The 12,627-nt window shown below is 29.2% G+C and overlaps 1 protein-coding gene and 1 pseudogene across 2 annotated transcripts; one reads left to right on the forward strand and one right to left on the reverse strand.

Annotated features, from left to right (window-relative positions):
- The first annotated feature begins 966 nt into the window (after nt 1-966).
- LOC126898319 (uncharacterized) lies at nt 967-2,579 on the forward strand (annotated as a pseudogene).
- A 1,478-nt stretch (nt 2,580-4,057) lies between these two features.
- On the reverse strand, nt 4,058-7,549 carry LOC126899133 (uncharacterized). 2 transcript variants are annotated; one of them, XM_050673694.1, is made up of 2 exons: nt 7,208-7,549; nt 4,058-6,860 (listed from the first exon to the last, which is right to left on the reverse strand). In XM_050673694.1, exon 2 carries the CDS (start codon nt 6,853-6,855, stop codon nt 4,246-4,248), a length of 2,610 nt encoding a protein of 869 aa, XP_050529651.1. In that variant the 5' UTR covers nt 6,856-6,860; nt 7,208-7,549; the 3' UTR covers nt 4,058-4,245. The 2 variants fall into 2 exon arrangements, with proteins under 2 accessions (XP_050529651.1, XP_050529650.1); XM_050673693.1 differs by lacking the exon at nt 7,208-7,549 and adding an exon at nt 7,000-7,078.
- Nucleotides 7,550-12,627: the final 5,078 nt, after the last annotated feature.

Here is a 12,627-nt window from a genome sequence, read left to right on the forward strand (position 1 = left end):
ACATATATATATATATATATATATATATATATGTCATATGCTGTGTGGGATTAATTATTAATTTTTCCATAATGATTTGTTTCTAATGATTATTTGTATGTTAATTTTTTTTTTGTATTTATGTATTACTTTTTACGTATTTAGTTGTTGCGAAATTTGTTCTTAGATTATAGTTGTTTTTTGTTATCTCTTTACTTTGAAACAAATATTTCAAGGCGGACGGTGTGTTTAAGGGCCCCGACACATTAGGACGGTTGCGCCGTACGGTCGTAACCGTACGGTTATATCACCACGTGCCACATTGAACAGTTTGAAAACGGTTTTGCCGCGTTTTTTGTATATAATTCAATAGTTTATATTTTATTCATTCAAATGTCTTCTACTAAGCTGTATAGAGCTCTTCATTTTATTTAATACAAGTATTCAATTTATAATTTTCTACATTAAAAGTTAAAACTACTAGTGAAATTTGTTCATTAATTGTTCAAATAAACTTATAATATTAGGTAAGTTTATATATTTAATAAATAACTTCGTTTAGTAGTGTAACTCTTTACATAAATATAATTTTTGTCATCTAAGACTATAAAACTTGGCCGCCTCCTATACCTAAAAATTAATTTTTTTTNGGCCACCTCCTATACCTAAAAATTATTTTTTTTTATTTTTGTTGTCTCAAAATATTAATATGAAACAATTAGTAATCATTTTAAAAGTTACTACCGCTTAATTTTTAACGTCCACGGGTCATATAGTCTTTGTGTGAATAGATACAGGAAAAACATTCATTAAACTAAACTTCTTCTTTTACTCAGAATGAACTTTGATAATTTTACTAACACTACTCGCGTAATAGCTGCTGCTGAAGCATTTGATCTGTTAAGTTCCCCTAAAGAAAAACGGAAGTATTGGATTCATCCTTATAATTCCAATAGGGAATAATATAAAAGATTTATAGAATTTTACCAAAATATTAGAATGTATGAAGACAAATTTTTTTAATACTATCGTATGAGTATAAAATCATTCGATGAATTACTTCAAAAATTAAAACCATCGATAACGAAAAAAACCACTAGATTTCGAGAGCCAATTTGTTCTGAAGAAAGATTAACACTTACTTTAAGGTCAGTAGTGAAATTAATATTTAATTTTTTTATTTATATCAATAATAATTGTAATTAAATATCGGTGTTAGGGAATTGTGGTAATGAAAATTTGATAGATACTTCAGTGAATCAATTGACAAATTCAAATTGTATTATACTTATATTAAAGGTCATAAGTGGCCGGAATAATTTTTTTGAAGCATAATTCCCCAAAGTTTCCCTTTCATATACTTATGGGATGGAGTTTTTTAGATAGCAGTATCTAAAAAACTCTCCTTATAATGAAAGTTTTTCATGGTTATGAACATAACTCTATCAGGGTTATATCCAATGAAGGGTAAATAACCCAACCTTAACTTTTATAAAAATTTAACTAAAGTTACTTTTATGAGGATAAATTTTTAATTGTTATAAATACCTCAACATGTATATATATATATATANGATTACGTGACAGTCTATGATCATTAAAAAATATTTTATTTTACTGATATAATTTTACTGTGTATTCTGCATAAAAACGAATTTTATACTCCTATTACTTTGGAAATATTTAATTAAAAAGTATTTTTGAAGTGGCCATTTATTACAGTAGCGTAATTTTGAGATATTTGTCTGAATTTTTAAAACAAAAGGGTTATTCCAATATTTGGTGATTATAAGTTCAACAAAATTAAAATCGTGTTCTTTTAACGTATTGGTCAAGTGAGAGCTCAGAAAAATTAATGACAGACACAAAAAAAAACACATCATAGTAAAATTAAACCTTTTCAATGATCATTGAAGCTGAAATTTAAGAATCATAAAACATTTTCAGATTTTTATCTACGGGATCAAACTTTGTAGNCGAAGCTGAAATTTAAGAATCATAAAACATTTTTCAGATTTTTATCAACGGGATCAAACTTTGTAGCTTTACAATTTTTATTGGAAAGAAGTACAATAGCTTTAATTGTATGAGAAACTTGTCAATTTTTGTGGACGATTTTACAGCCTGAAGAAATGCCTTTACCTGATCTCGAAAAATGGACGGATGTTGCTAATCAGTTTTTTAAAAAAACTCATTTTCCCAATTGCATAGGAGCTGTGGACGGAAAACATATTCGTTGCCAAAACCCTCATGAAGCAGGCTCTCTTTTTTTTAATTACAAAAAGTATTTTTCTGTGTTGTTAATGGGCGTAGTAGATTCTGAATATTGTTTTATCGCTATCGACGTTGGTGCTTATGGTAGAGAAGGTGACTCGACTGTCTTTAAGGACTGTCCATTTGGCAGAAAACTTTATTCAAACCAGCTAAATGTTCCTGCGCCTAATCGTTTGCCAAACACAACTAGTTCACCGCAACCATTTGTTTTAGTGGCCGACGAAGCTTTTGGTTTACACCAAAATTTATTGAGACCATTTCCAGGACGAAACCTCACTCAAAAAAGAAGAATATTTAATTATAGATTGTCAAGAGCTAGAGATTAGTATTTTAAAATGTATTTTAAATATGCACTACATACATCCACAAAAGTATTTTCTAAATTCTATAGTTTAACACGGCCGCCGGGGATTGACGGCCGGTTATAGAAAGTGTACCGGAAATCATGTGAAAAAAAGAGGCACGGTACGGGATTAGAACCCGCGACCCAAGGCGTCGTATAGACAAACCTTACCACTAGGCCACCGTGCACTTATGATTCAGATCCCGATACACTTTCATTTAGGTTGATAACGTGATGTGCGGCTGAGGGAAACACGGTACCGTGTCAATTTTTTGTAAGTCATAATAATAATAACAATTTATAAACAACATAAAATATTATTTTTTTCATAAAAACTAAAAAATCTGGAGACAAAAATAATTTGAAGAAATTATAATTATGTTTAAGTAACAACTTAGAGAAACTTATTTTTATCTAATTAAAAACAAATGAAATTATAACTTAACTTATTTGTTTACATTAAAAATAAATTAACTTTAATATTTTATTTTTAAAAGTTCTTAATTATAACATAATTTATTACTTTTTTAAAAATGTTCCTGAGTGTCTACTTTCTGTCTTGTCATGTTTCGGTGTGGTGGCTATAGAACATGCTAAAGACTGTTGAAGAGGCATGAGGGGTTGGAATGTTGGAAGATCTGATACAGTTAGTGGAGTGAGTGATGGAATTTAATCTTGAGTAAAAGAGACTGAAGATGGATGACCTTGTGTACCAAAGTGTTTTTTATGTATAAAAAGCTGTTGTGTAGAAGGTTGTTGTATATGGGATTGTTGTATATAAGTTTGGTGTGTGTAGGGATGTAGTGTATAGGATTTTTGTGGTATTTGGATGCAGGATGGAGGAGTTATCATGTCAGAGTCGGAAATATTTTCATTAATTAAGTGAGCTGTATGGTAAGTGGGAGTAGCAGAACTTTTCAAAGTATTTCTAATTAACAGGTGAAATTGAAACTTCAAATCCATTTTTTGGTCTTCAGTCAAGCGTTTAATATCTGGCAAAAACGATAAAAGAAACTGCCTGTCAGGATCATCATCAATCTCAGTCCTTTTTTGGGAAATTGGTGAAATTTAACTGGAAATTAATATTTCTAATAGTGATGATTGAAATGATGTCACACGACTATTTTTATTTTTGGGAGTTGAAGTAGTAGGAAAAGTTTGACTGTCAACAGCAAAAATTTCATTTTGAGTCATTTTTTCATGTGAAAAATTTACTTCAGTTGAATTTTCCACATCTTCCTTAGGATCAAAATTACCAGTTGTTCTATAAGACATGAAATAATAAAATTAAAAAATTTAATATTTATTAAATTTCATATTCATTGACAATTTTTTTTGTTGTCAATAAAAATGAAATATTAAGAAGATACTTGAGACTGCCTTCCAGCAGTGGCGGCGCGAGGTAAAATTTATATGTGGGCGAAGTAGACTTAAAGAGGCCCTTTTTTTAAAAATTTTTTTAATAAACATTTAAGTAACAATAGTTATTTAATAAATATTAAGATTTACAATTTTTTAAAACAATAAACTCTAATTATTAACCTTTTATTTGCAAAGTAGTCAATATAATTTTATTTATACATAATTATAAAATTAAATACATATTTTTTTAAATTAATAATACTGTTAGAATTTTCTTTTTTTTTTATTTACAAGAAATGGACTTTTCGGCTTTTTGCTTCACTAAATGTTTTAAGTATATCTTCGTAATTTAAATTATTTGCAATTTTCGTTTCAATGGACAAAACTGCTAATGCTGAGAGTCTTTCCTGTGTCATCGTATTTCGTAGGTAATTTTTAATTATTTTAAGCTTCGAAAAACTTCTCTCTGCTGAAGCTGTACTGACAGGAATAGTGAGCATAATTCTGACTGTTATATAAACATTTGGATATATTTCTTGTAAATTATTTTCTATTATGTATTTGATGAGTTGTTTTGCATCCTTAATAAAGTCTGGTAGACTTGAAATTATGAGTTGTAATTCTGCGTATAATTCAAATGATTGAATGTCGCTCTTTTCACCCTCTTGAAGAACTGTACCTAAATCACAACAATGCTTATAAAGGTCTTCTTTGGAAATGGATCTTAAAATATTCATATCATAAATAAAACCAAAATATTCAAAGTATTCATTCAATGATTTAAATCTCCATTTAATGTCATGTAGAATTCCATCAATCATGCTGTTAAAAAAGTCAACTCTAAACTTTTCTTCACCATTCTCTATAGGTTCATCAGTGTGTTCATAACTAAACATTTTTTTCTTCTTTGCTATTCTCTTGTTTTTAAAATTTAATTCTATTTCATAACTACTTTTTTCTATGAACTGGCGAGATTCTATAATACTTTTATTGAATCCTATATCACGATATTCTTGAATCCAATTGCAAAAATTATTTAAAGAATCAACAGCCATTTTTAAATTAACTTGAACTGATTGCCAGATTTTACTTATATTATTTACACGAAGTAAAATTTCATACCACACATGTATTGCAACAATAAATTCAAATGTTAACATTTCTTTTAAAATGGCTTCACAATTACATAGAGTTTCTGCGTCTACTATTTGCATTTTAAGTATATTTATACAATCAATGATATCGTCAAATTGAAATAATATTGCTTTGACTGCAGCAATTCTACTTTCCCACCTTGTTTCAGATAAAGACTTTAATGTTAGTTTTAATTTATCTTTTATAAGATCCCATCGTTTACTAGATGTTGAAAAGAGCAAATAAATTTTTTGAATAAAGCCAAAAAATGTTTTAGCTGTAATGGAAGACTTAGCAGCATCTACTAAAATCAAATTCCAGCTGTGACAACCACAAGGTGCAAAGAATGCTTTTGGATTAATATTTAATATTCGTGTTTTAACACCCTTGTTTATTCCTACCATATTCGCGCCATTATCAAAACCTTGTCCACGACAGTCTTGAATATCTAAACCATTACTTTTTAGCTCATGTAGAATAATGTTTGTTAAATGTTCCCCTGTTGTGGAATCAACAACAATAAATCCAATAAAATGTTCTTCTATATCACCGGTTGACGTATTACAAAATCTTAAAATAATGGACATCTGTTCAACGCGACTTATGTCTCTAGTGCAGTCGAGCATGAAAGCATAATATTTCACTAGTTTTACTTTACTAATAATCTCTTCAATTACTTTTTTAGACATAAGTTTAATTAATTCATTTTGGATATCATGACTCAAATAATGTTGTGCCAGTTGTTTTTCATTAATTAGTTGAAAATGGTTCTGTAATGAATGATCATATTTGGACAATAATTTTAATAAATCAATAAAGTTTCCAGAGTTATTGCTATCATCTAACTTCATTGATTCTCGATGACCTCTAAATGATAGATTATGTGAGGCTAAGAAATTTATTACATTAATTAATTTTTCAAACAAATTGTACCAATGCTTTTGTGATTCACGAATCCGTTTTTCATTTTCTTGATCTATTGTTTTCCCGAGTTTAATTCGTTTGTCAAATTCTACCCATTTAATCATGCACACCATGTGCTCTTGGCTCTTTTCGTGTCTTTGCAAAATTGTACTTAGATGTTTCCAGTCACAACATCCTTCACGAATCATTTGTGTTTGTAAATTAGAAAAAACTGTACACGGAAAACAATATATTTTATCTTGAGATTGAGAATAAACTAGCCATCTGCGATGTTGAGTTTCGCCATTACTTAATTTTCTTGTATAGTGGAAGTTAGAAAAATGTCTCTTATTATTGTCTAAAGGATAATTTTCATCGCAAATATCTAGCATCTGTTGAGGACCATGTTGAACTAAATCGTGACGCTGTGAACCTGATAACGGAAACACCCATTTCCCTGGGTCTAAACTCATTAGTGGTTCACTTAAAACAATTTCTTGTTTGTGCATCTCTAAATCGCAAATATTATTTATATTAGAGTTAACATAAAGAGTAATTTCTTTATTTTCAAAAGTATTTATTGGCGGAGAAGTTTCAAGATCAGACTTAGTTTCAACTTCTTTTGTCAATTCTTCATTGTATTTTGAACTTTTTAAGGATAAATTTTCTTCATTTAAATCCATTTTGGCATTAGGTTCGTCTAAGTCTGTTGTTGTTGATGTACTGGTTTTGTTTAGAAATTTCATCATACTAGTACTCATAGCTTGGTTCACTTGCATCATTTCAGCTTTTCTCTTTCTTTTGGAAGCACCAGATTCCCATTTCCGACCAGTATCTCTGTCTCTACTAGATCCAGACATGATACCTACATATGGATAGTTAATTATATTTTAATAATAAATTATTATGTAATATTTATAAAATTATGTATGAGAAGTGTTAAATACAAATAATATTCAATTACAAATTACAATTATTTACTAGTTCTTAAAGTTTTAACTAACATTTCCAATACAACATACTAAAATATATTATTTCCATACTTCCCTATTATAAAAAATTATTATTATATATCTATTCTGTCACAATAAATCGTTTTCCATGCTGATTATGTTATTTTCATATTATAATAAAATCATTTTTTAACTAATATCATAAAACAAAAAAAAACAATGGAAAATGTAAACACAATTAATAAAGTTTTATACTTACATCTTAGGTACGTGTGGTATGATTTTTGCGTCGTTAAATATTATTAAATTGAATATAATTTTCGGTAATCGATCGATACAGAAACGAGGATAAAACACAACCAATCGAACTAACAACAACTGTCAAAATGAAATTACGTTATCGAGTTTAGATAAAATCGGTTCACCGAATCGGTCAGTCTGGCCCCGATAACGCGGTTTATATGTTAATTATAGAATAGTCGCGGTCGTTTGCCGATCGGCAACCGACAAAACGCATAGTGTGATCTGGTACTTTTAGTAATGACTAAATATGACGAAATATAAGATTTATGTTTATGATTTTTTTTTTTTACAATAAAATAATTTCATGGATACAAAAATTTTTGTATAGATACTTCTCCCATATTTTTCTATGGTTAATTATAAGTCCCTTTGGAACGCGAGGCCCTTTGAGGTGCGAGGCCGTGGGCAATGGCCCACTTCGCCTACGCCTAGCGCCGCCACTGCCTTCCAGAGGCAACAATGTAAATCTAAATCCAAGCCAGTTGGATGATGAATAATTCTGCAACTAATATACATAAATTAATAAAGATCATATTTTTAAATAATAGTTTAAATGACCAAATTATCTACAAATAATAATACATTTGACTTAAATATATTGTTTTAGGTTTTTAATACCTGAACTAAGAAGATAGTTGCTGATATTACTGAACAATAATATAATATTTTAAAAAATACATTAAGTTAATTTATACATTTCTCTTATATTACAACTTTATTTAATACTCAATAAATATTATAAATTTACGTGACAAACCGACCCTTAGGGTGAAAGAGGTCAAAAATGAGATTTTTATAGATTTGTATAGAAAATAATACGAGGAATCTAATGGCGCAGACAGCAAGTCAATCCGAGTAAAACTCATGAAGTTATAACACTTTAAAGTTAAGGAAAACCAAAAACAACTTTCCGAGAAAAACGCAAAAAACGTTGAAAGTATTAAAATTTGTTTTTTACTTTTAAGACTTTTGCTGATAGATGAAAAATTGATGCTATTAGAAGTAAAATTTTACGATAAATACAATGGCGTTGGTTTCAGGTCTATATCTTGACATCCAAAAAAGTTATTTGCCTATGAAAGATGATCATATGTATAGAAAGATACTGAAATACATGATTTAATTTTATTATAATGAAAACAATTTTTTACACAAAAGACATTGCCAAAGCAGACTTGGGGTGACAATATTTCACAATATTATCTTTTAAATATTTATACCGTACAGGTGAAATTCCTTGAGGAAAAATTTCTTTTGGCCAACTTCGAAATAAAAATTTTTTCCCTGGTGAAATGCTGACAATTTGAATTCGTATTCCTACATCATCGAGCGATGTTTGGCACAGAACTGTGCCTGGGTATTTTTTATCGAAAGTAAAGTGATAATACATTCTAATTTTTGGAACTCTTTTCCAATTTTTTTTCACAAAAAAAGTATTCCAATCGAATACATTGATTAATAATCTTCCATCTTCAGTGCCAGTGACTATTGGTATGTTAACTCCTGACTCTAAAGTTGATTGTTGAATTACCCGGGAAACATCATTAAGATCATGGGTTTCTTCTACGCGCAGACGTTTTTTTATTAGCCCAAAAGCCCAATCGACTGAAAATTTGGTATGGCCAACAGGTAAGAAGTTCAACGTGATTTTGTGGTTCAAGCCAATTAGAACTCGAAATAATAAATAGTAAATCATTGAATGATTTTTGTTCTGAGCGCAACAGTTGTCCGCATGCAAACTGAGTTCAGTTTCACCACAGCTATCACGTTCTATAAAATCATGTAAATAACTAATGACGGAATTAGCTCCCTTACCCGATTCTACGCTCTCAGGAATCAGATAAATACCCTGATGGTTGAGAGTATCGTTCATAACGCCAAACAGTCCAATTTTATATAATTTCGGATGAATGTAATAACATTTCTACGGCTTTCTAAACTCAAGCTATGCTTTGGTACGCGTTTTGAATTACCATGACTTTTCGTAACGATACCTTTTTTAGTAAATAATTTCAACAGGCGTTTCCATCGAGATCCTTGTTGACCGATACCATAAGTGAATAAAAACATTGCTTCACAAACTTTTTCACCTCGTAAAACATACAATATTTTTTTACGTTTACGTACTTGCTGCGTGGATTTACGTGCATGGCTGATGGTGTCATGAGTTTTTCTTATAGCTCGCAATACGCCCAAAATTAATAAATCAAGGCGATTTCCTCCATCATCATAAAAATCTATTTCAGCGCATTCCATTCGATAAGTAGACAACTCTTGGAATGAAAATATATTTGAACAATTATCTTTACAGCACTTATCGTTCAGAAATTTTTTAATTTTTTCGTCTTCCGGCATTATTGATTCTGCGTAATCTAAATGCTCCAGTCCCGGTGCTGGAACCTGACCAAAAATGAATATCAGGTTATGAAAATAACTAATGAAAAAGTACACGCTTGTTATGTAAAAGCTTACAAACCCATAACACAGTTTCATTTTCATCATCAGTATTATCATCATCACTTATGTTAAATTCTACATCTGATGATGATCCTAGACTCGATTCATCTTGAGATGATGAAATATAATCATTTGAAATGAAATAAGTCTGGTAAACATTTTAAATTTCTTCCGCCTCCAATTGCAAAGTGCACTCGTTTAACTCCATTTTCGCCCAAAACACGATGGTTATTAAACGCAATATTATTTGAAAAAATCAGTAGGTTACTAAATATAAACCGCTTCGAATACTCGTTGGCAATGATTTAACACAAAAACAACATCGCCACGTTTGATCAACAACTAAACCGAACCGCGTTGATCCCTTCCGGTAGATAAGGAAAACAGCGATAATTACGGTGAACAGACCTTACTACTATAACTCGATTATTTTCCTACTATAGAGCCAAATAACAACAAAACAAGCTTGTAAGGCTACTCAAAATGTTCTTTTGACATCATAGAACACATTTCCAACAAAAAGTAATTTTTGACAAAAATGTATTTTTTCACCTAAAATTACATTTTTCTCGAAAACTTGTTTTTCACCCTAAGGGTCGGTTTCTCACGTCGCGTCACATTTAAAAGTTTATATTTATTTTCTTTTTTTAACTACTGGTGTTAAAAATGATTAACATCCTCATACACATATTTTTTGTGAGGTTTAGCTTCACTACCAGATTTAGTTTTCCTAGTTTCATTAACAGCTCGAGTATAGTTATCCCTAATATTTATCCATTTTTTTTTTAATCATCAACTGTAATTAATATGTAAAATTTAAACAACAATTTATTAAGAAAAGAAATATATGGAGAACTGTACATAGTAGTTGTTTGCGTTTATGTAAAGTATTACAGACGTAATACAGTTTGTTTTTATTTTTTTTTAAATATACAAAAAAATCAAAATAGTTAGATAAAATTGATAGCTATAAAATATAAATACATTTACAGGATATCAATTTAATATTTTTTTAGAACCAGTAAATAAGCATTTGTTGAATTATCACGTAATATAAAATATATCAATTCGCTATAATTTAGTACAAACTAAAAATAAAAAACGGTAGCACAGTGGGGTCGAGGCACAGTATGAACGAGGCATAGATGGGACAAGTATAGATGATATCTGACAGTGATTAAAATCACTATCATAAGAAACGCTTCGATGCAAATCTGTAGATAGTGTTTCATTTAGAGAAATTGGTGGATTATTCCAAAAGCAACATCAACTCTTATTTCTTTAATTATATCCTGATTAGTAGTTCTTTGATTTTAAAATGTAATATATGAATAAATACTAATTATAGTTTTTAAATTTAGTATGAAATTGATATTTAATAATTTAATATTGTAATTTAAACGGAGAAATTATAAAAATAATAAAGAAGTTATATTTTGCTTTACTTTTACGTGTATAAAAATTTAAAGGGCTTGATACAATAATTTTCAATAAAAACTGTTTGTTANAAATATTTAAAGGGCTTGATACAATAATTTTTAATAAAAACTGTTTGTTACTATAAAAAAATTCACTGAACTACAAGGAACTTTCATCAGAAGCAAAAAAATACTTTTCTAAATCAACTTTTCGCATTGTTTTCAAATCTGCAAGTAGACATTTTCTATCACTTCTAATTTTTGATATTATTACGAATTATATATAAAATAATAATTAAAAGAAAAAAAAAATTTGTTTTCAAATTATTACTGATTTGATTTTTAATATGTTAAAAATAATCAGTCCAAATTTTCAATTTTAACCTATTTTTTTGGTTCTTTAAAGTTGATGAAAAATTTTTGATAAAGATTTATGAAAGTTTATAGTAAAATAAATTGAATATATTACCATAACTTTTAGCTCAATTACAAGTTTAAAATTGACATCTAGGCCAGTCAACAAAGGAAAAATTGCGGAAAAAATTTTGTTTTTTTAAAAGTTGAATTAAAATATGTATAATGACATACTAATAGTCCTCAAGATTGGAATTGAGCTTTTTTTTTAAATCCTCGCAAAAGTTCAAAAATATGAGCTTTCTTAATTTTCTCAAAAAAAAATATTTAACTTACAAAAAAAAGTTTCGCACAAAAGTTGTTTAAAAGACAATTATAAATAAAAATATAATCTTATATTTTTTCATTTAAACAAATATTTTTCGAGTTACATTACATTTAATATGAGTAATAAAATTTATATTCCATTTTTTTCATTTTACGGTTACTTTTTATCATGTTATACTTACATTAGACACAATGTTATAAATGCATATGTGTGTATGTGTGAGTTTATTTATTTATTGTATCATTAAAGTGTAGTGTATATTGAGATACAACCGATAGAGTAGGTAATTGATTTGACGCTATATTATTTAAACCCAACTAAACGCTAAATTGTACATTCCGAAATAACAATCATATTATGTCAATTGCCACCGGAATATCTGGTAATATTTTTCTTTTTCTTTGCCTTAATCCCAACTACTTGGGGTCGGGCACCCTTATCCTAAGATTCCACTTGACACGATCTCCCACATCTTCTACGCTCACATCAGCTGTCCTCAAATCGCATTCAATAGCATCCCTCCATCTCTTTTTTGGTCTTCCTCTATCTCTTCTTCCTTCAACATTCATTTCTATAACTGTTCTTACAGCTTTCGATTCTTCTTTCCTCATACCATGACTAAACAATCTAAGTCTATTTTCTGTCATCTTATCCACGATTGACGATCTTATCCACGATTGACACAACACCTATACTTCCTTCTTATATTCTCTAGTCACTCCACTCATCCAACTAAGCATTCTCATCTCTGCTCTAATTTCTTATCAACCGCCCAACACTATGAACCATACATCATATCTGGCCTCACAATTTCATACT

Source organism: Daktulosphaira vitifoliae, unplaced genomic scaffold, assembly GCF_025091365.1.
Source record: "Daktulosphaira vitifoliae isolate Bord-2020 unplaced genomic scaffold, ASM2509136v1 Scaffold_2, whole genome shotgun sequence".
NCBI classification, from domain to species: Eukaryota; Metazoa; Arthropoda; class Insecta; order Hemiptera; family Phylloxeridae; genus Daktulosphaira; species Daktulosphaira vitifoliae.

Bases quoted from the DNA above. Each gene is read 5' to 3' on its own strand.
- LOC126899133 (XM_050673693.1), bottom strand. From the start codon at position 7,036: ATGGAAATAATATATTTTAGTATGTTGTATTGGAAAT. The intron at 6,861-6,999 runs GTTAGTTAAAAC...ATCCATATGTAG, and splicing joins TAGTATGTTGTATTGGAAAT to GTATCATGTCTGGATCTAGT.